Here is a 27,207-nt window from a genome sequence, read left to right on the forward strand (position 1 = left end):
GGGCAGTGCACAAGCGGACCATCTCTTGATGGGTCGTTCTGTGCATTAAGGCTTGTTATTCTTGGGCTAAAAAGGAGCTTCCGCTTGGGCTACACGCCCATTCTACCAGGGTGACAGCAGCCACTACTGCTTTAAGACGGGGCGTCCCCTTGCATGACATCTGTCTAGGACTTTCTGGTGTGATCTTGGTTCGCACACCTTCCACCGGGATTGGTATTGCTGGGGTATCTATTCTAAGGTAAGGAATCTATCACTACGGGTTTATTTCAGATGCACAAGTTACTTACCTTCGATACCAATACATCTGTAAGAAACATTATTAGCGATAGATTCCTTACCGCCCCACCCATCCTCCCCGTTCTGCGAACTGATTTCTAGGGTTAAGGTCATCCGTTTCAGGGCCTAGTTTCATGGCACCAGTGGTCAGTTTCTTGATTGGCTCTGCGTTCCTGCCGGGGAAAGTCTTGTACAGAACGGACATCAGCGCTTCTAAGTAGCTCCAACGACGTCATCCCGGCGCCAACGACACACGCGGTGCCGCACGATGACGCCTACCGACGCGCAGGGGTACTGCTGACAAAAAATTTCCGGATCCAATCTGACGCCTGAGGGTAATTCTAATGGAAGGAATCTATCACTACTAATGTTTCTTACAGATCTATTGTTACCGAAGGTAGTTAACGTGTGTGTGTGTGTGTGTGTATACGTGCTATATAAATATATACGTGCACGTATGTGTGTGTATGTACATGTATATGTGTGTGTGTATATATATATATATATATATATATATATATATATGTCACAAAAAAGGTTGCCCTCGTAGGAGTGCCACTCTCGAAGGGGTTACCGCACACCAGCCACCGGTAACAGCACCCAGTCTGGCACAATCACTTCGCTTTCGGTGCCATACGCGTTTCGGGCTCTCTAACGCCCTTGATCACTGGCTGCACAAACGGGAAACAGACGGCATTGATTGCGAGCACATATTTATTTCATTTAGTGAGCCCCGCCCTCATAGGCTGTAGCAGGACGGCATTCTGGTACTCGTCGTTTCCTGCCCGACTCCATTGTGCTTTGAGACCCCAGTGGGTGCCTTCTGTAGTCCGTTTCAATGTCTTGACCCAGGTGGGTGGAAATGAATTAAAACCAGCGCTGTAGTGCTGCCAATAACAGTGGCTCAGGCCCCCCTCATTCTCCTCACCGCTCGAAGTCCTGAGCAGGGCAGATCCGCATCCATTATATATATATATATAAAAAAAAATTCTGCGGAGGAAACCCACACATTTCTTTTATTAATTATATAATTGTTGTCTTTATTGTGGGAACCCTTTGTTTTATAATTACCGTTACCACCCTATACCTATTTCTGAACCCCATACTATCCAGGTTTTTTTTGTATACTTCAATGTAACAGGCATACCCAGACGTGGGTCTTGTGCTCACTGGAAGCAATCTATACCGGACTGATGGTCAAAACCGGTCTTGCATTGCTTGTGTTCCAGTTCATTCTTATATAATCTATCGTGCACATTTAACACCACTTCCGGAAGGACCAGAAAATATGGGCAGATTTGCTCCACTTCCAGGAGGAGTAGACCAATGTGTATGGAACCTGACCCTAACTCCCCCAATATATGTACACAATTGTATAGTTTAACCAAGGCTATAATTAACACTGAGTACTCCCAATGAGCTCCAAGCTTATTGCTGTACGTAACACATAATCTCGGGTGTGTTGCATCAATTAAGAGGATTCACATGCTTTACCTCACAAAGGAAAAGCTCTTATGTTTCCTCATTAAAGGGTTTCTTGTAGGTAAAATGCCATCATCTGTGGGATGGCGCCAGTGCTTGTGTTATCCCTCACACAGAGAATAATCTCCTTATTTGCCTTACTTTAGGGAGGCTTACAGAAGTTTTGACTTAACTGGGAAACATTCCCAATTGTGCTGCTCTGTGGAGGAGAGATGTGTGCATGGTCAAACCTAGGATATTCCACCTTGATATAGGGGAATTTCAAAAGCCTCTAATATTTTTGCAACACTAAACACCCATAATCATAAGAAATGCATTCTCTTGATTGTGCCACCATATTGTATTTTCATCTCCAATACATTTGTATTCGTCAAATGTTTTCCATCACTTTTCAGTTTGTTAGATTTTGATTCTTATTGATGGAATTGTTACTGTTTCTTCTTTGTGTTATCGATTTCAGCATTCGTCCGAAAAGATGCCCTTCCCCTTGGAACATTCAACAAATATACATGGCATGTAACCAGTGTGCTGGAAGTGAAGCAGATCTTCGACACAGCAGAAGTAAGCATTATTTTAAGCTTTCTGTCAGTTTGTTTACCTTAGCACATGGTCAGATGAAATATTGTCATGAGACTAGTCTTACCGGACAGTTGGTTTCTTTCTCTCCTCCTTTTACTCTGATCCACATACTTGTAGATTATTTGGGGACGTGGGGAAGTACTAGATGGATTGCTGGTCTTAGGATCTTAGGATCAAACAACAAAATCACTTCCCTACAAAGATGGAGTAGGTAGACCATGTGTCAATAAGGATCTACCAGCTACAACACACCTCTAAAAGGGTTGCAATCTAGAAATTGAAGTACTTGTGTGTGAGAAAGTGCCCTCTTTCTACATGGTTGCCCCCACTTTTTTGCTGAACTGGTGTACCTTGACTGAGTGTGTCCTGGGCTCCTGCCAATCAAGTGCTCGGGGCCTAAGTTCTTTCCTTAAAACTGCATTAAAGACCAAACCCAATTGGCACCCTCTGGCAACAGGTGAGTCCATGAGAAATGGTACCACAGGTCCCCAGGGCACTGTGACCAGGGAAGGCCTCTAAGGGCTGCAGTACTTATTGTGCCACCCTTGGAGGCCCTTTACCCTTACACTCACATACTGCCTTTTGCAGGCTGTGTGTTTTGGTGCAAAACAAAGTGCAGTCGACATGGCACACATCCCTGTGTGCCATGCCTACAACCCACTGCCCTAGCATCGATCAGCCACCCCTCTAGCTGGGTGCACTATACTAGTGGTGAGGTTAGTTACATGAGCCCTGTACCCCTACAGTGTCTAAGCCAATTCGTAGACATTTTAAGTGCAGTGAGTATATAATGCTGGGAGTTTGTCAGTATGAACTCCGCAGTACCATTTTATTTTTAGAATCAAACATTTTTATTGAGCGGTAAGATTCCAGATAACACAGCCCAGCTGCCTATATCAACCTGCCAGCAGGGCGGATACACAAGTCATAGACACGGCGTATGGGTCTACACGCCGGAGGTCGGCCCCACGTAAATGAAGGCTCCACCGCCCCACCTGCAACTCAGCCACCATTTTATACGTAACACAGCAATATAATGAGTAAAAGAGAAACAGTCCCCCACACCTCCCAAACCCCTACCCAGCCAGATCCCCCCCCCCCCATCCTCCCGCCACCCAAACCCACCCGCTCCGCATCAGCTCTACATTGTCCTAGGTAACCTTGCAATCCTACCAACCAGTCCAGTCACGTGTATTGTCCTACAAGGGCCCGGCGTGGCGCCCACGGGTTCTAACGGGATAAGCTGTAAGATTTGCAGATACTTCGGGCATGTCACTTCCCGTAAGTCTTTGGACAGGAGTCGCAGAAAAGGGCCCCACAGCTTAGCATATTCCGAACCCTTCCCATCCACACTCAAGCCAGAGTATGCCACAATCTTTGAATCCAGTCCCGAAAGTCAGGTATCGCCAGGGAACCCCAGTGAGCGAGCAGGACCTGTCGTGCCGCTAGTGGAGCCAACGCAATCTGCCTGCCCCTAAGAGAGCGCAGCGGAAAGAAGTGGAATGAGGTAACCCCAGCAGTGTATGTTCAGGAAGTTGCGGAAGAGTAATCTGAAAAGCAGTATCTCATTCATCAAGGACCGCTGCCCAGTAGCGCTCTTGTTTCGGGCACCGCCATAGCAAGTGTATCAGAGTCCCAGTCATCCCGCAGCCCCTCCAGCAGACACCGGACTTCGCCTTGTCCCATGTCTGGATGCGCGCGGGTGTGTAGTACCAATATGTCGCAGTTTTATAGGCCGATTCGGTCCCAGCAGTGTTGGATGTCGTGTGGTGCGCCCTATAAAACACGTACTTCCCACTCTTTGGGCGTCAGCGGGCGTCCTAACTCCATCTCCCAGCGGACCTGCGCCTTGGTGCGTTGCTTCCGCGGGCAGCGAAGGATCATTGCATAAAGCTCCGAGAAGGCTCCGATCATCCTTCTTGCACACCAGCCACCGTTCAAAGGCCGTGAGGGGCCGCGACATGAGTGCAACATTGGTTGGTTGAGTCACCCAATGTGCGACCTGCGCATGATAGAACTCGTCCTCTGTGCGCAGCTGGAAGTATTCCGATCGTAGAGTGTGAAATGGGATTAGCCCCTCCAGATCGAAGAGCGAGCCCACCCTCTTGCACCCCTCCTGTCGCCAGCGCTGGAAGATCGGGGAGGCACAACCCGGCCGAAAGTCAGGATTATCCACTATCGGCGTCATCGGAGAAGGGAAGGACGTCCAACCCTTGCGCAACCCCAACTGGTCCCAGGCCTTGAGCGTCGGTGAAGTTACTGGAGAAGAGTACAAACCCCACGCCCTATGTTTGCACGGCAACCAGAGCTCCCGCCAAATGTTACATCCAGCCACCGACTGGTCCATAAAGTTCCAGTGTTTACTGGACAGGGGCCTATTCCACTCAGCCATGTATCGAAGACAGGATGCTTGAAAGTAAGCAGCAAGGAGCTGAAAACCCAATCCTCCGGCGGCTTTCGGCGTAGTCACTGTAAAGGCAAAACGTGGCCTCTTATGATTCCATAGGAACTTATTGAGAAGACCCTGAAGCCCCATTTTATTTTTAAACCTACTTTATTAGTTTTTCAAATTTAAATCTCATACCATCACATCACATATTTGTTGCAGCAGCAGTCGTTTCTCTATAACAATAGTACATATTCACGTCATATTCCTGCTATAATATAACTATACATATTCAGTCTATATCATAATTGTAGCAAGATACCTCTCTTGCGTGCAAGCCATCCCAAGTGATGGTAGTGCATTATCACATTAATACGAGAAACAGTCCCCAACACCCCCCTCCCAATCCTCCCCGTCTCAAGCATACTTCTGAATCGTGCACCTTTTGCATTTTCGTGTATGTATAATACATCTCTCTGTCTTATTCGTTTTTAACAAGACTTAATTACTCTCCTCCACAGTCAATTGTATATCTTGCTTGGGGTCTTAATCTGCATCTGCCGATTTTATGGCATCCAACATCCCATCTCACTCCAGCGCTATTGGCGTTTTTCGTAGACCCCTTATATCTTCTCTCCGCAGTGCCCCACCGCAGTAACTCCGTATGCCAGGTCAATACATCTGGGGGTTTCCGCGATTTCCATCTGATAGTTATATTACGTATAGCTAAGATGAGTGCTAGGTTTATAAAGCGGTATTGCACTTTGTTTAGACATTTTTGTGGAGTCCCAAAATGCATTCTTCCACTGTGTTCTGTATTTCCTGGTTGGCCGCTTCCCCTGTTCTTTGCCTGACAGCATCCCAGTATCCCCACACCTTTGGACAGGTCCATAACATGTGGAGTAGGTGCGCTCCCTCTAGTAAGCATCTCGGACAATAATGTTGAGAATTGGGGAACATTCTATCTAATTTGTGGGGAGTAAGATCAGCACGGTGCAATACCATTGTCTGTATGTATTTGAATTTCGTGTTCTTCGATGTCTTCCTTGGGTGTTCCAGTATCCTTTCCCATTCTTTATCTGTTACTTCCCTACCTATGTCCCCTCCTATGTAGTCTTTAGTGCGCCCAGAGTGGCTTTCGTATGCGAACTGATGCTTGTATAGAGCCATCTAATGAGGTGCCTGCCTCTTCCCATATAATATATCATCTTGACCAAGTCATTGGTAGGGGGTTCTTGCCTTTGCGGCTCCCAGTGCGTATTGTATCAGTGCAGCGTGTAATATGTAGAAGTGTGCCGGACTACAGTTTCATTGGCAAAGGTTTCATGGTCTAGTAATATGCCATCCCCAAACAGATATGATACCGTGCTAATCCCCGCTTCCACCCAGGGCCCCAGCTTACGTTTCATGAGTCTACCTCCCGTTAGTGGAATCCCCACCAGGGGTATGTTACCCGCATATGCTGGGGGTGTTTGTGTGTATTGTAGTGCCTCCTTCCAGCAGCGGAGCACCGTAGCTAACAGGGGGGGGGGGGGAGGTCTCACGGGGTCTGCTAACTGGCAGTAATAACATATGCAGTGTACTGTTGTCAATATCTGTCTTTGTAAACCCTATTTTCTGCAGGTTGCGTCCTGCCGTCCAATATGACAGCCATTGTAATTGGCTTGCATAGTATTACGCTCGTAAGCCCAGGACACCCAGACCTCCCATCCGTGTACCTATTTGCAACTTCCGCAGGCTTATCCGTCTTCTACCATTTCCTCAAATGAGTTCAGTAATCATCGTGTTTAGCAGTTTGAACGTTGCCTGTGGTACAGGTAATGGTAAATTAGTGAAATAGTACAAGAGCCTCCGCAGCACCACCATTTTTGCAAGGGCCACCCTCCCCATAACAGATAGCGGCAATGCCGTCCAGAAAACTATACTGGACCGCAGAGCCCGGATTATTTTGTGTAGGTTACCATCTAGCATATCTTCCTACGTCATATAAATTTGTATGCCTAGGTATTTAAAAGTACTCGGGCCAGCGCTAGGTGAGTGTCTCCAAATTCTATACTTTCTGTGTCCGCATGTTCTGCGAAGAAGAAAGCATGTGATTTCCCCACATTGATAGCCAATCCAGACATAATTTCAAAGCGACGGAACGAGTCATATATTGAGGCCAGTGGCAAGTTGAGGTCCCGTAGATACAAAATGATGTTGTCTGCATACGCCAAGAACAAGTGTAGTGTATTTCCCAGCAATATGCCCCAGTATGCGTTTTTTTTTCTCATTGTTATGGCTAATGGTTCCAGCGCCAGTATAAAAATAAGAGGCGATAGGGGACACCCTTGCCTCGTCCCTTTATGTATGGAATATTCCTCCGAGATGTGGCTGCCAGTGCGGGTTCTTGCCGTAGGGGCCTTATATAGCAGACGCAACCAAGCAATATACCCCTCTGGGATCCCAAATCTCGCCAGCGCCTGAAACACATACTCCCAACTAATGGAATGAAAGGCTTGCCTCAAATCTAGGGAAAGACATCCCGTGTGTGGGTATCAGCTCGGGCTTCCGTCATTAGTTGGTTTAGCTTCCTAATATTTAACGATGTGCAACAGGACGGCAAGAACCCAGTTTGGTCAATGTGGATTAATCTGGACAGGGATGGCAATAACCTATTTGCCAGTACCTTACTCAGGATCTTATATTCCGTACTTGGGGACAACGGTCGATAGTTGGCTATATCTGTGGGATCTCGCTCAGCCTTCGATAGGGATATTACAAACGCTTGCGCCATTGTACTTGGCAAAGATCCCGTCTCCCCTGCTTCTTTATATAACCTCTCGAATTGAGGTACTAGGGAGTCGGCGTACGTACCATAGAATTCTATAGGGAGCCTGTATATGCCCGGGGGTTTATCTCGTGGAAGTCCCTTCATGGCTATTCTAATCTTAGATTGGGTAATGGGTCCTGTTAGGTCTTTCTGAGCTGCGGCTGTGAGCCTTGGGTATGTCAGGGGAAAAAGGATGGCTTCTGTTTGGGAGACCGTGTTACCCTCTGTTGCACTGTATAATGCGGTGTAGTATTGTCGAAAGGCGATGTTGATATCTGCCTGTGTATTAACTATTGTCCCATCCACTGTTACAATTTCATGTATAACCACCGTGGGGGGGGCGCGTCACGGATCAATTTAGCAAGTAGGGTCCCAGATCTATCTGCTTCACCGTGTGCTGTCCTCGTGTATGCCTGATAATCTATGACCCGCAGAGACTCTAGCAGTTCTGCATGTTTTATTCTCGCTTCCTGCAGCGGGCCCTTTCGGTCATCATTTGTCACAGCCTCCTGTTCCAATTTACCCATGCAGTCCTCCACCTCTATCAACACCTTAGGGAGTTCCTGTCAGACACCCACTCTCGTGCTTATCGATTTCCCCTGAATCACTGCTTTAAAAGCGTCCCACTCTGAGTCTGTTCATCGCCGTGTTATTTTCTGCAAAATAATAGTCACTGGTCTCAGAGAGGTCGTTACGGAATACTGAGTCTTCCAGCAGCTGTGGCCATAACTGCTATGTGGGAACCGGTGTGCGCACCCTCCCCCCTGCCTTTATCTCCAGTGGGTTATGATCAGAAAAAGTTTTTGGTTGCTACGTGGCATTGAGCGTTTGCATTGCTATTCTGGTTGAGCAGTATATCCTGTCTATTCTGGTGTGTAGGTCGTGGACTGTAGAATAATTGGCGTACTCCCTGTGCGCGGGGGGGAACGTCACTTAACTCCAATCCTTGCGCCCATCTATTCAATGCCTCAGCTTGTTTGAACACACCTTCTCCAAGTAGTGGCGGATGTGACATATCTATGGCCACATCCATTACCGCATTGCAGTCTCACCCCAGTATCCATGGCTGTGATTCCCATCCCGCCAGTGCCCCGCTAACAAGGTCCCAGTACTTATCTTGCTCCAAGTTCGGAGCGTATACCGTGCCCAGTATTACAGGTTGCCCGTCTAACGTACCCCTTACAAATATGTATCTTCCTAGTTTGTCCACCCTCTGTTCCAGGGCTATAAATGGCACTCCATGCCATACCCAAATAGTGGTCCTGTTAGACCTGGCATCCTTGGCGTGGTTTCCCCTGACTTTTTGATCTCTACCTCCTATGTTTTTGACTCTATGCTGGATTACGTTTTGCTGGTTTAGATGCTTTGGGCACTTTGCCACTGCTGATCAGTGCCAAAGTGCAAGTGCTCCTAGTAGGGCCTGTACATATGTAAGGGACATGCTGCAGTAGTGGATTACTGCCAAATTCGTTTTTCACTGTAGCAAGGCTACCTTGCCCATCGGACAGAATGAGGGGGGTGGGGGCCCATGGGTACCTGCCTATCTTCCCCCAGGAACAAGATAGAAAATCCAAACCTGGTTTCTCAGGATTCAGAAATCCATAATACATCTTTTAGCATAGGTGGTTTTTAAATGTTGTGTCTGAAAATAGCACTTTTAGAAAGTGGCTAATTTCTTGTCCAGTCTGTCTGTGGGCCTGCCTGGGTGTGCGAGTTAGAGGGAGTGTGACAGGGTCTGGGAAAGCTCCAGCAGTGGGATGATAGCTGGCTGCTCCTGAAGGTTAGGGGGAGGAGTGGTGCTGGGCTGTGCCCTGCCTTTTACGATACCGGCTCCCCTGTCTGCTGGAAGACGGATGTCCCTGCCTCCCTGCTTCAGAGAGAAAGATTCCCCAGGACCAAGAGACTCTCGCCGCCAAGGTCTGGACAAGGGCGACCCGTGCTTAAATCACAAAACCTCAAAGGCATCAAAGACAATTTTCTGTATAAAGGAAAGACCCGTGTACACTAGACTCAGACTACTTCTGACTGAAGAGGAGAATCCCTGCTGAAGAGGACACCGTAAGCAGACCCCAGGAACAGTGCTGCTATTGCTGTGTCTGGAAGCTGACCTGCTGTCTTGTCTTGTCCTGCCTAAGAGGGACCGTGGGGACTGTGCTGTGTGCTTGGTCCCCCTCCTGCCAAGAAGAACTCTCCAAGGGCTAGAAGTCGAGCTAGCCTCCAGAACCCAGGAATCAGGGCCATCCACTTCCTGCCGTTTTGACCTACACCGCTCTGCTGTCTTCAGAGCGGGAAGATCACCCTTTCTAGCCGCTGCACCGGAGGAGAACAAGAGCGGCGTGTGCCTTGCCGGCCCGCTCTCCCCCTGGTGCCTGTTTGACCAAAGATCACCGCTGCGGCCACGGGGCCTGTCTGGCCGTGCCTTCCCCCAAGTGCCGAGGGCCCCTGACCTCCACCGCTGGAGCCGCGAGGTCCAGAGGTGCCCCCCCCCCCCCCCCCGCAGAGGAATCGCACGGAGAAGATCGCCGTGAGGGAAGAGGGGCTCGTCGTCCCCGCCGTGCTGGGATTGGCCCGTGGGCCCTGACGTCATCGTTGGAGTCTCCAGAGGCCGCGCTGTGAGTGGCTCGCGACCCGCCGAGTCATCAGGAGGAAAGCCCGGAAGCAGTGCCGGGATTGGCCCAGCGCGTCTGCCAAGAGCTTCACGTCACCAGGAGCCCGGGAGCCGTACTGCCTGCTGCTTCCCCCCCAGGTAACGCTCGAGTGTGTGCCTCAGACGAGCGCGTGTCCACCGGGAGAGGGAGGCGCTGAAGGGATCCATCGCCGAGCCCCTCCCTAGAAGCCCGTACCGGCACCCGAGTGAAGTGCGGTACTGGGCTAAAAGGAAGCTCTTGTTGAGATCCATCATCCGAGGCCCCCTCAAGACCTACAGTGCATGGGGGCATTCCATTCTTACGCGCACCCGTGCCCAGGGTCCCCATGAAGAGGGGGGCAGTCCTTTTCAACCAAAGACTGCTCGGAGTGCATTTTGATTTGCCCAATCTTTTGCAACAGACTCTTTTTACGTTTTAAGAACACTTTCCATCAGAAGAATACTGTTGTTTCAAGAAGCCTATTTTATGTTGGTATATGTCCGTTTTAAGTCTGCCTAAAAGTATATAAAAATATTATTTTTATATCAGACCTGTGTGGTGTCCGTTTGTGGTGTTCATTATAATTACTGAAGGTGTTGGTGCAAATACTTTACACATTGCCCTGGAGATAAGCCTGTCTGCTCTGCCAAGCTACCAAGGGGGTGAGCAGAGATTATCTACTAACGCGTGTCCACCTTGCCCTGACTGGAGGAGAGGGTCCCGATTTGGTCAGAAAGCCTTGGCCTCTGCCAACTGGAGACCCCCGATTCTAACAGGTCCCTATTGCATAGCTGGAGTAAGTGGTGGAAAAAAACTAGCCCCCTCCACTTCTTGCTTAGTTTCACTACTTCACTGCCTATCATATGAGACTCTTGTAAGTATACTATTTGTGCTCTACGACGCTGTAGCTGATCATGTTTCCTTTGTCGCTTCTGTACTGTTCCCATACCCCGTATATTGCAAGTTATTATAGTGTATTTACCCCGTGTGGCCATTGCAACTAGTATGTAGCTTTAGGGAGATGAATGTGGTGCGTGAAGATAGGAGCCCAGTTTTCCATATCCATACTGTGAGACTTTCCCTCTTCCGTAATATCCCAATACTCTGTCTGGTCATCCAACTATACCGGACCATACAACTTAACTGAAACAATAAGTACTCAATGGTCATGCATAGCGCCTTTGCCATGTGGGGGACATCGCTAGCGCCCTCCATGTGGTGTCCTCTTCTACCAACAATTCAGTTGAGCTTCTACGGAACCTGGGCCTAAGCATTAATAAACAACCATTGTACATGTACTTTCAGCACAGTATACATTTCACAAATACCCATGGCGTGGTTACACAACATATACTTGCGGGCACAGTCAGCCATATAAGTCTTTGTTGACTTGCGGGGTCGCAGACTGGAACAGAGCCACACTGCCCTCAGAATCCGATTCGTGCGTGACTTCTTCCTCTGAGGAGGTCTTAGCCTCTACTCCCGAAGCATGTGTAAACTTGGCTGTAGCTCTAAGTGCCTTCGATTTGTTCTGGTGCATCTGTTGTGTGGTGAGGTATTGTCGTACCGGAGTCCGATGCGTCCATCGGTTACCACGCCCAGTGAGCCTCCCCGAGCTCACTCTGTTCTGATCAGTGAGTTGAGAGTTAGTCTGTGCAGCGCTTGTTAGTTCCATCACCTCTAGCCGATCCTCCACATCACCAGGACTTTCAAAGAAATAGGACTTTTGGTTGTGCAAGATTTTTAGGCGCGCCGGAAAGAACAATGCATATTTCAGATTTAAGTCTCGAAGTTTCTTCTCTATAGCTATGAAGGAGGAGCGCTGCCTTTGGACCAACATAGTGTAGTCTGGGTATAGGGAGATAGTTGTGTTCTCAAATTTTATCGGAGAGGACTCCCTAGCTTTTTGCAGGAGAATGTCTCTGTCGCGGAAGTTCAGCAATTTCACAATTAAAGGTCGAGGCAGAGCTCCTGGTTTCGGACGGCCGGTAGGTATCCTGTGTGCACACTCTATGCAATATTGCATGGAAAGTCCCTCATTGCTGACATGGTCTCGGAACCACTGCTCCATATATCTAGTCGCATCGTTTCCTTCGCTTTTCTCAGGCAGTCCTATGATGCGGATGTTATTGCATCGGGCCCTTCCTTCTGAGTCTTCCACCCGGTCTAGTAGGGTAGCCACTTGATCCTGCAGCTGTGTGATCTTAGCATCAGCCTGTGACTGCCGCGGGACGACCACCTTCCAACGTCGCCGCATTATCTTTCACTTTATCCGCAAGTTTAGCGTGGTCCGCTCTGAGTAAGTTAAGGCAAGTAGTTAGTCTCAATTTGGAGTCCTATCGCCTTCCTCGATTCACGTACTTCCTGCAGTATGAGATCCAGCTTATCTACAGGCGTAGGTACTACTGTCTGCGGGCTATTCTCCATTCCTGCTTTGTGATTCGTAAGAGCCGCTGTATCCTGGACAGGGTCCTGTTCGCCCTGGTCTTGTTGCTTCACTCCCTTACTTCCCATTGTGTAGGTCACTCCAGCAGCAGGCAGCCCGTGTGGAATGGACGCAATTTGAGGTGCCCCTCTCTAAGGTCACCAATGCGCCTCTTCAGTACTCTTCCCAGCTCCCTCACTGCGCCGTCACTGCCCTTTCACTTGTCGCACGCCGCACAGCCAATTGTCTAACCCTCTCTCACTGCGTGGCACGTTTTGCAGTGCTGCCGCTCTATTGCACACCGGGGCGGGGAGCCTCAGTTTATCCACAGTGGGTCTATGATAGCTGCAACCCCCACAGTTATAGCTCCAGATCCCTTTCCGTAACGCTAGCCGCAGTCAGGCAGCAGGAGCGCTGTGAGTCCTGCCAGCCTGGGGATCGCGTGTCACAGGCACGCCAGTGTCTGCTACAGGCAGCTCACCATCTGCCCCACCACTGTTGTGCACGTAGGACTCGTGCCCCTGTCTCCGGTCCCCCAGTCTCCGGTCCCCCACTGGAGCTGTCCCTGGTAAAACCTTGTCTATTTATCGAAATGCCCTCCCTCAAGTGGTGTCACAATGGGTATTACGCTCTCTATGCTTCTCCAGTCATTTCAGTCCCAGTGAAGTTCATCTACAGGCACACACCGCTGCCATTTGCCCCATCATGCCCGTCGCGGCTCAATTATGGGTTACTAATCACCCGCACGTCACTTTCAGGGATCTCAGTGTGAGCACCTTCTCCCGCTCCGTTTTCCACCTGTACCTGCGGTGTGCATGCGTCCTGCTTAGTGCCGGTACTGCCTGGAAATCATCGCCTGCAGCGCTCTTATGTTCTTGCCCTGCCGCGGTACCAGATAGTAGGCCGCTCCTCAACCCCGGCCTCGCGTAGTCACCGCTCTTGTGCCAGTACTCCTCACACTTTGTGTCCTCTGTGCGGCATCCGCCGCGGCGTCCCCTCAGTCCCGCCCGGCAGCAGGGCAATCCTGAACTCGTGGCAGTGTCCCCTTGTCGCAGCCACACTGCTCCACAAGCGCCGGGATCACTTGCCTCGGAGTCTGTCCAGCTCTTCCTGTTCGGGACCCCGCTGCACCATTAGGCCTTTAGACACATAACTTCGGTTGTGTACATTATTCCTCATTCCCAGCAACACCGAGTCTTCTGCGCTTCCTCCGCTGCTTATCCACACCGTATTTATAGCGTTCCTTCAGTACTTCAGGCCATACACCCCAGGATTATTCCTGCCCAGTTCCGGAGCTCCACTAAAGAACAGCCGTCATGCCTGGCTGCTAGCCACGCCCCCAACTCCACAGTACCATAATGGCTTTACTGAAAACTGAGAAGTTTGGTATAAAACTTAGCACATTAAACTCACACTGATGCCAGTGTGGGATTTATTGAAAAATGCACACAGAGGGCATCTTCGAGATGACCCCTGAAAAATAACCTAACACTAATGTCCAGGCTGAGTGGCTGCTCCCCAGCTGCCACCACCAGACATGTTTCTGGACGCCTGGGTCAAGAGCCTGCTACTCTCGGATGTGAAACAATGCACATCTTGGAACGAGGTGCCAAGCCTCCTCCCCCCAGGATGGGCAGGGTCCACGAAGGGGAAGCTTCAAAGGCTTGCCGCCTTTGTGAGCTTCCCCAGGCCTTTTGCTGCTTCCAGCAACTGGTCACCACCGGTTCTGACCCCCATTTTGGGCGGGAAAACCAAGTGAGGAAGGGAGGTGTGCCCACCTCTGCCAACCCCACCCCTTAGGTGGGGAAGGTGAGGTGAAGCACAATTCAGTCCCCGCCATCTTGCAGATGGGGGGACCCAGCCAACCAGAGTGAGGCATATGTTGGCATAATAGGGGGTGTACCCACCCCAAGGAAGAGACCCATTGGTCCCAACCTTTTGCTTGCAGGTAACGCACCTAAATCTAGTATTTAAGGGCACCCCTGAACCTTACCTCCTCAGACAAACTACAAGAAGAAAAGAAGAACCGACCAGCCGTGCCGAAGCTAAGAACAGGAGGATGCCCACTGACTTGGCCCAAGCCCTACCGGTCTGTCCCCACCTCGAACCCGCAGAAGCGAAACTCTTGCAGCCAGCAACCTTAAGAACCTAAAGGTCCGGCCCTGCCTTCCTAAGAAAAGACTTGGTCTCTCGTGAACACTGGACTTGTTCACCAACGGACTCCAGCTCCGGGGAAATCCACGAGTCTGCACCAGACGCCCACTGCCTGAGTTTGATTAGCCCAACACCATGAGGAGGTGTCCCCGGCGATCCTGACCTGAGATCCAGTGATCCCGGACCTGCCTCAAGCATCCAGCCTCAATCCGGAAGGTCCCACCAACCGTGCCCAGGAGCTGGTAAGCAGATCCGACCTTAAAAGACGCCCCTGCACCAGACGCCTCACGGCCTTGTGTGGCCCAATCGACTGTGTAACCTCCAGCATCCCAACTTACCTCTCCAAGTGGTGGTCGCACCCAGAAGACCTTTGTCCCAAAGCCTGTAGTGTGTTTAGAAACCGGAAACTCCGCATTGAAAGTAACAGGATGCCCGACGACAAACCAGCACCCTGCATCCGTCTGCCCTAGTACCACTGAGGGTGCACCTTTGGTGCTATCATGAATCCCCGTTTGCCCTGAGCATAAGTCCAGGAGCTTTGCTTCCACAACCTTGTGGCCTACTTGTGAGACTTCCTATCCCCCATTGGATAACATTGGGCCTCAGCACTTTGCACCCGGCCGCCCTAGTGCAGCTAAGGGTGTAACAAGAGTGCATCCTTGACCCTGGGGGACCGCTGAGTCTAACCCCAGGAGCCCAGCTCCCACAACAAAGTACTTGCCTGTTAACCGATAACACTATTTCCTCCAATAGGATAACATTGACTGTTTACAATGAAAATGTGTCTAAGTGAGGAGTTTGAAAATCTATAAAAGTCTCTAAAACTGTTACCAAATAACAAACGCTTTTACTTACCTGTTTACAGGAGATGTCTCAGTGTAGTATCCATGCATACTACACTGTGTAAGAAAAGTAATCTGTAAAGTAATCTACTTGACATTCTATTGCAAATCCAATACAAAGTGTGTGTGTGTATATATATATATATATATATATATATATATATATATATATATATATATTTCAAAGCATTGCATTACCAGTAATTCTACTGTAATCAAACCAAAGTATATATACAACTGCAATTCAAACTGTATTAGTACTGCAAAGTATAAATCACTTACCTGTGCCAAGCTTGCTTGGGACAAGGAAATAAAATAATTAAATGAATATTTTTATACAAAACCAATTGGTCTGAAGTTCAGTCTCTGAGTGTGTGACAACCATTTGCTGATTGAGTGTGTACAACAAATGTTTAACACTACCCTCTGATAAAGCCTTACTGCTACCCCACACTAACACAAATTGAGAGTAAGGTGCAGTCTACTTTTATCTCTGCCTACCTTTGGGGTTCCACTGAACTCTGTGCACACTATAACTCACTTTGTTAAGCATTTGTTGTACACACTCAGGCAGCAAATTATGTCACACACTCAAAGACTGAACTCTGACCAATTGGTTTGTATCAAACATTATTTAGTCATTTTATTTCTAGAACCAAGTCAAGCCTTGTGCAGGTTAGTGAAATAAATGCTTTGCAAAATCGTATGCAGTGTTTACAGTTGAATGCAGATTCAAATGCAGTTGGTTTAATTACAGGTAAGTCAACAGTTCGGAATTTACTTTTTAGTTACTTTACAGATTACTATGTATGTTACTTTTCACATTACTTTTGCTTATCACTGTGATATGCCTGGATATCACACTGAGACATCTCCTAGACAAAAGGTAAGTAATTCACTTTTAGTACATATGCAGTTTTTCAATGTTCCATACAAACCGACTCCAAACGTAATTTTTTTTTTTTTTAAAGAAAAGCAGTCAGTGAAATCCTATGGGAGGAAATTGAGTTATCGGTTTACAGGTAAGTACAAGTTTGTCGGAGTTGGTATCCTGGGGTTAGAACCAGGGTTCCCCCCGGGTCGGAGGATACACTCTCAAAGCACCGTCTGCCGCAATAGGGTGGCCGGGTGCAGAGTGTGGAGTCTCAATGTTATCCAATGGGGATAGGGGGCCTCCGGTCGGCGGCTGCTAATGAGCAGGCCACGAGGTTCTGGGAGCAAAGCTCCTGGTATTAGGCTCAGGGCAAGGGGGATCCGAATTAGCACCCTAAGTACACCCAGAGCGGCACAGGGGTGGCTGGGTGCAGGATGCTATTTTGGCATTGCATGCCCAGTTGATTTCAATGGGGATTCTCCAGTTTCACTAAGACTGGAGGCTCAGGGACAAATATCCTCTGGAGGTGCCCACCGGTTGGAGAGTTAAGTTGGGATGTTGGGACACTGGCGGCTGAGCCACCCAAGGCCGTGGGACGTCGCATGCAGGAGTCTCTTTAGGCTTTGGGTTTTCTTACCAACTCCGGTCGTGGTCAGGGGGATCCTCCAGAAAGGGGCTGCAGCCTTTGCTTTGAGATTCAAGGCAGGTCGAAGATCACCAGATCTCAGGTCCGTATCGCCGGGGAGACCACCTCGTGGTGTTGGGCCACTCGAACTCTGGACATGGGCATCGGGTGCAGACTCACTGTTTTGGCTGGGGCCAGAGTCTGTTGGTGAGCAAATCCGGTGCTCATTGGAGATAGTCTTGGATTTGGAAGGCAGGGCAGGTCCTTTGGGTTCTTGAGGCTGCTGGTTGCAAGACACACCGGGATCTCGCTGGAGCAGGTTCGAGGTGGGGACATGCCAGTAGGGCAGGGGCCATGTCTGTGGTTGTCCTCCTTAATTTCAGCACAGCTTCTTAGACACTGTAGGGGTACAGCATTCATGCATCTGTACCCTCTTCACTGGTATAGTGCAGCCAGCTAGAGCGGTGGCTGACCTATGCCAGGGGAGTGGGTTGTAATCATGGCACACAGGGATGTGTGCCATGTTGACTTAACTTTGTTCTGCACCTAAACACGCAGCCTTTAATGGCAGTGTGTGGGTGTTAAGGTACAGGGCCTCTAAGGGTGGCACAATAAGTGCTGCAGCCCCTCGAAGCCATCCCTGGCCACAGTGCCCGTGGTTCCTGTGGTACCATTTACAAGGGACTGACCTGTGGCCAAAGAGTGCCAATTGGGTTTTGTATTACTGCAGATTTAGGGAAAGAACATAGGCCCTGGCTACCTGTTTGGCAGTAACCCAGGGCACACTCAGTCGAAGTACATCAGCAGTTTAGCAAAAACTGTGGGCAACCATTCAAAAAGAAGCCACTTTCTTACAGCATGTAGGGAGACACTCAGGATTCAAATTGCATTGACTTCCTGCTGGCTCCAGATATTAATCCTTGCCTCCTGTTCATCTAAGCGGAAGGATTGCTGCCTATGTGCAAGGATGGGCAAACTTCACTTCCAAATAGTTTTTGCATCCAGTGGGGACATATTGTCTTTTTCTTCAAAGACCCCCTACAATGTTACGTCAACAGGAAATTTTGTTTAATTGCTGGCAGAGCTCCATCCTTTGTTGTGAAAAAAAAGAAAACACTGGCAACCAATCTTGTTTCTAAACAAGTAGCTCTAAAATCAGACATTCAAGATTGCCACTCTTATAGAAATCCCATGGTTCCTGCAGAAGGGAAAGTATAGGACATTAGATTTTCAGTGGACACACTTCCATAATCCTATTCATCCCAATCACTGAATGTATCTTTATTTCCAGGTAGCTGGATTTCACTACCAATATCGGGCATTGCTCTTGGTTCTCAAGTCAGCCCCACATGTCTTTATAGTATGTGTGGCTCTGGTTGGGGCCTCCCTCCAATGCCATGGTCATCAGATCTTCCCTTATCAAGACAACTGGCTTATAAATGGGGAAGCTGTCTAAAGCCTCAATCTATATCAAAGCTGGTTTACAAAAGTTCCACAAACCTGGATTGATTCTGACCCCAAACCAGTCTTCTGGTTCTAGCCACCAGAATTCTGGTCTTAGGAGCTGTTACTGACAACACAGAAGAGGGCGCCTTTCCCTCGGAGAACATGTTCTATGTTAGCAAGATCACTCCTGCTAATTTTAGAGAATAGAAATCAACAGTCCGTGGCGACAAATCTGTCCCTCAAAGGGCTGTCCAACAAGAACGACATTGCATATTTTTCATGCCTCACCTATTCCCTTTCATACTAACCACATATTCACCTCTGGAAGGTTTAGTTGTGTACCTCTGGAAGGTTTAGTTGTGTACCTCTGGAAGGTTTAGTTGTGTACCTCTAGAAGCTACCCACAAGAGGACCATGGACCCAAGCAGACGTTGAGCTTCCAGTAAATGTGTTGCACGTCAGAGGTATTCGACACATCACAGACGACAAAATACCCATATATTTTTCTTTTATATTATAAAGAATCGGCGAGCAACACACCATCAAACTCTGTTCAGATAAGCACAGAAGGGCATTGTGGGCAGACACTATTAGCCAATTGGTGGTGTAATTTCACAATGTGGTAAATTAATTACCTGAAGCTCGATTTCATATCCTGAGTATGTAAAAGAAACCCAAATCTATTTGCAATAAGAGTGAACAAGAAATGACTGTACTTAGCCAGCAGTCATGGTATGAAGGCCGTCCCCATCTGAATGAAGGACAGCTGTCTTAAGCTTAACTCAGCTCAGACAAGACAGAAGCCTCATCCTGGTCTCCTCACCCTCTGCCTGGGACATCTCTTGGTGGCCCGAAGCGCTCAGAATCTCCGCCTCACCCACGGACCACGCACAAACCGATGTTTCATCCTAGACTCCTCGCTCTCAATGAAACGCCTAATGAACGCAGTTTTGTTCTGCTGCTTCCACATGTTCTGCCTCCTTCATAAAATCTTCAAGTGGATACCGACTGAGTCCAGGAAAAGTCACCCTTGTGCGTGTCAGCAGCAGTCTCGACTACGGCAACACCCTTTACACCAAGAAACTCCCAAAAAATATGCAGAATACCTCTGGCAGACTCATCCTGAACATCCCACACCACAACCACATTACCGGCCAGCTAAGAGACTTTCACTGGCTACCTGTCAACAAAAGAATCACTAAGCTTCTCATGCAAGCCTACAAACCCTCCACACCACTGGACCGGCATACCTCTACCACCACCTCTCCTACACTCTGACCAGGCCCTGGCCACCATCCCACAGACCTGCAAGACAACAGCTGGAGGAAGATCCTTCTACCTCGCTCCGAAGACTTGGAACTCACTGCCTCTGCACCTCAGGTGATCACCATTGCTGCCGCAATTCAAGGAGGACCTCAAGACTTGGCTCTTAGACTGAACCGCAGATTACGGCAACCCCTGCCCCCCCCCCCCCCCCTCCACCTCCCCATTCAGTGCCTTGAGGCCCCTAGAGATGAGTAGTCACACTTTATAAAATTACTGATTGATCCCAGAACAGTGGGTGATTTATTTTCGGTGAGTTAGAGAGGAATATCTGCCTATACCATTAACCCACATTCCTATAACATCCACTAACAGGGAGAATATTTGTGTACCAGAATTGTATGAGCCGTGCCAGAGCTACCAGTAAGATACAGAATCTCTCCAACTGTCCATTGGTGATCCATTCCGTCAGGTCAAAAAACATTTTGCTTTTGCTGTGAAGAAAAGACTATTCTCCTGGGTCCATCTTTGTTCAAAGTTTGGCTCCATTTTCACTCCGCCTGAAATTTTGACTCCACGGCACAACAAATTGTCCATTTTAGACATTTCTAAAGACTGTAGAAAAATGCTCACTCAGGCCAGAGTTCATTCCACAAACAGAATTTATAAAGTTATGTGGTAGCAAGCATTTCTGTGTTTGGTGTGCCTTTAAAAAGTCTTCACTCAAGTCATATTCAACTAAATCGGTTGCTTCCCTAAAACTGGTGAAATCCAGTCTTAAGGTGCACCTGGCTGCAATTTCCAGATAGCCTTGCTCAAGATCAACAATCACTGTTGTCATCTATAACAAAAGTTACTCAAAAGACTTCTGAGCTGTAGAGATGTTGGTAAGGAAACCTTTTAATTGGTAAACTAACTCTGTTTTGGAACAGCTAATAAAGTCTGATTGAGCCCATATACAGGATCTGTTTGAACCCATGTACAGGATCGACCTATTGTGTGTCCTGGAAGCTTGCATTACGTGTCCCTCTAACATTCGACAGAAGGTTCAGTGAGTGGCGCTCATTAATAATGAACCATGCATGAAATCCACCAACAACCAGGTTATCCTTCATACCAATCGCACCTTTCATCACAAGATGTCTTTGGAATTCCTTCTGAATTATCCACTGGTTCTCAGGTCCTTCTTCCAGAAGCCCTCAAATGTGGTGGAAAGGGCCTATCATTACCTCAACGCTATATGATGCCTAAAATTCTATATGGCTAGGACTTGCCCATTCGGACAATCAGATCTACTTTTTGCATCCTTAAAACACCTGGGAAAGAGGGAACCTCTTTCAAAGCTGAGTATTACCATTTTGATTGCCGCAGCGGTTACATTTTGCCATAGTAAAACCAGCTGTCTGGAGTAGTCAGTGTCTACAGCATGTGAGGCTTAGCTCGAATGGCATCTCTGTATTTTGGAGTTCCATTGGCAGACATCTTTAAAGCAGTTCACTCGTATTTATCTGTAAGGCTGCTTCCTGAAAAAGCAAATACACATTCACAAAGGACTACTATTTGGACATGGAGTCAACTAGGCGAGCCTACTGTGGAACAAGCCAGCTTCTAACCCGCTGCAGCTGACCCGCTCTGATGTGCAAGGCCTTCAGCTGTGTGCAGCAGAGCTTGCTGCAGGGACTAGCCTTTCAAATATTTTTTTTTATTATGTAAAGCGAGTCCTGGAGTGTTGCCCGCAAGAGAAATTTTTCTTGTAAGGCAGCCAATACGATCTCTCAGTAATGCTGTTCCCACTTAGAAACCACAGTTCGAGAAGGAGAAAAAGCTCCCTCATCCAATTTAATATTTTTTTCCCTTCAAATTCCAGGTTTCACAATTTGAGGATCTGCAATTTTAAATGTTGCACAGCAGTCTTCCTAGGGTGATATTACCAAACTACCAAACGTTTTTACACCAAGCCCCCCCAAAACATGCTTTCTGAGTAGAGCTGTACTTTCATGCCACGTTGTGTGTAAATCATTTCAGCCGTTGGTAGCAAAACCTCCAATGGAGCTAAAATGGGATTGGCCTCTTCCGCACCCTGTTGGCTTCCCCTGAATGACATCTGCATGCTGGACTACAGTTGACTAAGGATTTGCAAAATTAGATGCAAATGCACACAGGAGGTCAAAAGTTATGGGAAAATAAAAGAAAATGCCTTTTCAATGGAAAGTGGTTCTGAACCATAGCTGTACAGTGGTGATCACTACTGTGTAATATATCTGCTCACGCATGTACTTTGAAATTCCCCCAAGGAGAGTAGAATTCAGAGCACTTTCACTTCATGGGCTGAAGTGTGTGTAATTTCCAATGAGGTAAATGGACTACTAAAATATCTGGTTTATTTTCTATGGCAAATTGGTGTTCTGCACTGCTGATGTATCTAGCAGAGACTCACTCTTTCCTTGATGACTGGTAATGATTCCAGCATATGAAGCCATGAAATATACCAATACTGTAGACCTGCATATTTACAGGTGAGTCACTTTTTTCTAACCTTGCTCTGAACGTGTATTTGCTCATTAATTCAGATGTCTCCATCATGGAGCTACCAACTTGCTGTATCTGTTCTATTATAACTTACATCTATAACCATGTGTATTATGACATCAAAGCTTTGACAGCAAATAAAACCTGGCAAGGACCTTGTTGACAAATAGCATGTAATTCTGGTTTGGGCACCTGGAACAACTCCAGGGTACTTGGATCTCTATCCTACAACATTCTCACCAGATTTTATCTGTTGAAAACTTGTGGCCAAATAAGACACGTGGAGCTAGTAAATGAGAAAATACTGGCTGACTTGGAATCTTTTTGTTAGTGTTTGTTAGTTCAAACTGGGGATTTCTCCCGAAATGGAATTTGCACCATTGTTGTAATTGGGACATATATGCTAATTTAAGCTAAGCTTAGATCAGTCACCTTCCCTCACCATGTTCATGGTTTATTACTTTGGATCTGGTGCATGAAATGCACAAACCTTCAAGATATTGCATGAACACTGCACAAGTTTACATCCCTTACTTCAGATCACACACCAATTATTTTTTGACGTGTTCTTCAACAATGAAACCATGAGATGCATATAGACACAAGGGAGCGAGCGGTGTCTGCTTGACAAGATCATCATTTTAGGAAATAATTGATTGAAACAAACTAGGATCTCATCTTTATCCTGCTTTTCACGCTATGAAACAATTTCAACAAGAGATGCAACCATGCATCTGTCATTCTATTAATTCACAACTCATATGGAAAATAGTGACATACATAGTGAATATTCTGTCAACATCTTCTCTTATTCCTCCACTCCAAATATCATACGTGGCTAGGTTTTTCAAGCCAATTGGCTCTCTTCAATGAGGTAGAAATGTGTTCCAATTGGCATGAAAAAAGCAAAGCCCTGATTCTTATTGCATCTCAATAAAGTGCTGTACCTAATTTCATTACAATCCCCCACTCCCCCAAGTTGACTGGGTTTTTGTCCTTTATTACCCTTAAGGCAGTTAACCACATTTCTCAAGCAAGATTATCCTTATTCATAAAAGCTACACAGACCTACTCCTCTTCAATTTCCTTAATGTGGACTGGAAAGAAAATTCTAGCTTTGTGTCTTAAGGATGATCTGCTCTAATTGATCCATCCAAACAGTTTGGTTGATCAAAGAAGGACTTGAAGGATCTTCTTGTCTCCTTAAATACTTGTTAATAGTTTAGTTTTAGTCAGAAGAAACGTGCAGTGCCATTGCCTCAGATGCTGAAAAGGCATTCTATAGACTTGATGTTTCGTGTATTTTTGTGTCCCAACCTTCCAAAGTCATTCATTTGTAATGAGCTCCCATGTTTTACACAAAGATATTGAATCTTTGTTAATAGATCTAGTTGCAAAGTGGGGTCTGCCCACCTAATCCCTCCGGGTTTTTCTCTTGGCAGTACTCTGTTTTTGGACTTTTATTGTGAACGAGTCTCACCACCTGAGTGTCACTCAATCTAATTTACAGTAATTTGATTGAGTGCTAACCACCAGTATCTATTTTTTAAGAGAAGTCCACTGCTGTATAGCTAGGGTAAGATGCTCTGGACTGGCTACAGGGAGCAGATGCGTGTGCCGACTACCGTTTTGCCGTATCTGCTCACAAGTGGTCTGTCACAGAAGGGACTCTTTAAGGATTACTATTGACCTACAGGGTAGGCATAATAATGTGAGTGGCATTAATAGTGTAGTTCTGAAGTGCTTACTGATGGTCTGTGTTGCTTAAACTGTATTACACATCATGGGCGAAATATGCACGAAAACACATTTTTGCCCCATGGGATCAACTGAGGAGTCAATCTAGGGGTAAACATGTACCCAAGTGTAGACACCGTACGTACACCCCGTATGGCACTTTAAGATGTCATGTTTTGAAGGCTCAGTGGTCCTGGTAAAGGAAGGAAGTCTGCACCTTTTAATTAACACTGCAAATGGCGCAGTCCAGGACCACAAAAACAGTGGGGGGGGCAGAATACTAAAGCAAACACTTGAGGGTCTTGACTTTAGCATTTTGGTGGGAGGCATCATGCAGCTGTGCCAGCTAGGGGTAGGACTGGGGCTCTCAGGGAAGCTCTTTCCACAGGATGGTTGGCACAGGGGTGGGGTTAGAATGCACCCCCTGAGATCTGCCATGGGCACCTGACTTCTAGAACTGTCCAATCCCACTTAAAACCCTCTGCACGAGGTGGAGACCAATGAGAAAACACCAGAATGCCTTGTTAGAAGCAGAAGCCACTTATTGCTCTACAAGGATGGACTTTAGGACTTTGACTCCAGCTGAACCCCAAGACTAGGATTAGCCTCTCCAACACAAGTGGTGCTGGCGTTCTCTTGCCACTTGAGGCGGGGAAATGGTCCTGCTGTGATGGTTGCCTCTGACATCTGAGGACTGGATCTTAAACCTTCTGACACACAGATGACCTTCAAGAAGCCAAGAGGCTATGTTACGTGGAGAGTAAAGCCGGGAAGGGTGTTCTGCGGTTTAGCTGTGGAGATGCAGTGGAAAACGAAACCAGCAGCAGAGAGCACCAGGAGGCCAGAGGGAGGAACCTTCTGGTGAAGGGAGCTGTAAAAATTAAGTTCCTCAAGAAAAGTGCCACTTTGGAGCCTGAAGCAAATAGTCCTGATGGCTAGTGTGGCCACCAGGAGTGGAATTTGACCAAGATCATGGAAATCAGGCATACGGTGCCGGAGAAATTGGCCTGCGAATTTTGGCTCTGAAGAAAAATGGAAAAACTAAAAGCGTGCTGCTTCACTGCCACTTTCCAGAATATCCCAGAGGTGATCTTGAGCCCACAGTACAGCACAACCTCGTATAATATTTCATGAGGTTGTGGTGTGTGTGGGAGGGCAAGGCTCTCTAGTGTCTTGTACTAAGGCTGCATTTGTTGCCTGATAAAAGTAAAAGAAAGACTTGGAAACACATGTATTAAATGCAATGCTTTGTTCACAATAGTAATGGGTAACAGTGCCAGGTTTAACAGTATAATGTTTGCTATTGACAGTTTAATAATTGACAGTGGTGAGTCATAACATATTGTTATTATACCCGTTTACTTCAGTGGTGTTACATTGTTCTCTGCTTTTACTGATGTGGGGGATACATGGACAAACCAGAAGGACTTTGTGATGTTGCATCTAATATATGTGTGGTGTATTGTGGTTACAAGGTTTAGGATCCACTATGTGTGTAATGGTATATGGGGGGGGTATCATCAGTAGTTTTTTTATCTACTTATAGATTTGTAATTTAATGTATAGCATTTAGTAGGGTGTAATAAAAGAAGTTTTTCATTTTTATGAGAAAAAATTAACTGATTAGACAGTGATTTATCAAGCCTTGTTTTTGCTTACCAGCGAGCTGGAGTTACTAGCCTACAATACCTCCCCTTAGTATGCCTTGGATGTCTCTGCTTTGCTAACCCAAGAGTCAAGCGATATAATAGGGTACTTTGTTCGAAATGAAAAAACAATTGTTGGCTTGCTAGCGAAGGACTTGCATCTGTCTCAGCTAATAACCCAATTTCTTACAAACATTCATCTGTGTATTTTGCACTCTACTGAAGTACACACCAGGAATGACCACTTCAGTCCTTTCTGTTAATACTGGCCTTAACCACATCCTCGAACATTTGAGTAAACATGAATATACAATGGTTTCTGTTATGCAAAACGAACTTTAAAAGATTAACTTAAGCAGGTGGCCTCATTTGCTTTCTTTCTGGCCCATCGCGGAATTCACTACGAACGGTATTCATGTGTTCTCTATCTGGACGGAAGTCAAATCAGAATATTATACACACTTAATCAACTATTCTGCTATGCTCAATATTCTGAACCTTGGCCTTCTATGGACATTATCCTCTGGTAACTAGTTTGATAATTGTTTATCGATCATCCTGGAAACAAGACTGAAAAACATCACAAAAAAATTGAGTAGACCATCAATTTGAGCTGGTTTGACATAATTAAGAAATGATCACTCAGGTCGTGCTCGCCTTCTAGCTGGGTCTCCATACTTTTCTTATCTACATTTTATAGAAAGGTCATCAAATCCTGACTAAGTCCTTTGTACTAGGAAAAACACCACAGGGACATGATATGGGTACCTTCTAGGGTTCCTTTCCATTCTAAAAGAATACTCGTGACTGTATCTGGACATTGCATCCTCTATTGCAGAGCTGTTAATTGAAAATGAAATGGCCAGACCAAAGAATAGATTCAAAGTCTATGTTGCTTTTGTGAGAATAACGCATCAAATTGAGGTAAATTATTAATGTCTTGAATTTGGTGCAGATTATATCAAAACCAATTGCAAAACAACTAAATGATACTATCCCATTGTCTTTGTATCTGAAAACTGTTTAGCATATGCTAAATAGACTACTCAGTTGGCAGACCCATGTGCCCAGTTAAGTCAAAATGAGAAACCAGCACTCCTTGGTACACAAAGAAAGAAAGACAAACTAAAACTGTATTGTACTAATCGGATAGACTCCAGAACCATACTTCTGACAAGGTATAACAATATAATTCAAGCAAGCTGTGAATGATTAATATCTTCTACATAAGAATATCACATACGTCTTCAGTTCTGATCATAATTCTTACTTTTCAGATTCTACAGAGTATGGTCTTCCAAAAACATCTGATAAAATAAAGACCTAAACTTATATATTTCTAAAGGAGATTAGCCTCACAGTCTACTCTGACCGACATACTGTGCCTATCTGTGGATTTCATAGCCACTTTAGTATAATCACAAGAGAAATCTTAAACTGTGTAACTATTACAAACTATTATTAAATGTTTGAATCCTTACTGCTTTTCTGCTCATCTAAGGAG

The 27,207-nt window shown here is 46.7% G+C and overlaps 1 protein-coding gene across 1 annotated transcript in view; it reads left to right on the forward strand.

Annotated features, from left to right (window-relative positions):
• The window catches only part of C11H2orf42 (chromosome 11 C2orf42 homolog), a 140,669-nt gene that overhangs the window by 82,511 nt on the left and 30,951 nt on the right, over positions 1–27,207 (forward strand). The window contains exon 6 of the mRNA XM_078666721.1: positions 2,219–2,319. Within this exon, the coding sequence (XP_078522847.1) occupies positions 2,219–2,319 (101 nt within the window). The remainder of the gene's footprint in view (positions 1–2,218; positions 2,320–27,207) is intronic.

Source organism: Lissotriton helveticus, chromosome 11 (assembly GCF_964261635.1).
Source record: "Lissotriton helveticus chromosome 11, aLisHel1.1, whole genome shotgun sequence".
NCBI classification, from domain to species: Eukaryota; Metazoa; Chordata; class Amphibia; order Caudata; family Salamandridae; genus Lissotriton; species Lissotriton helveticus.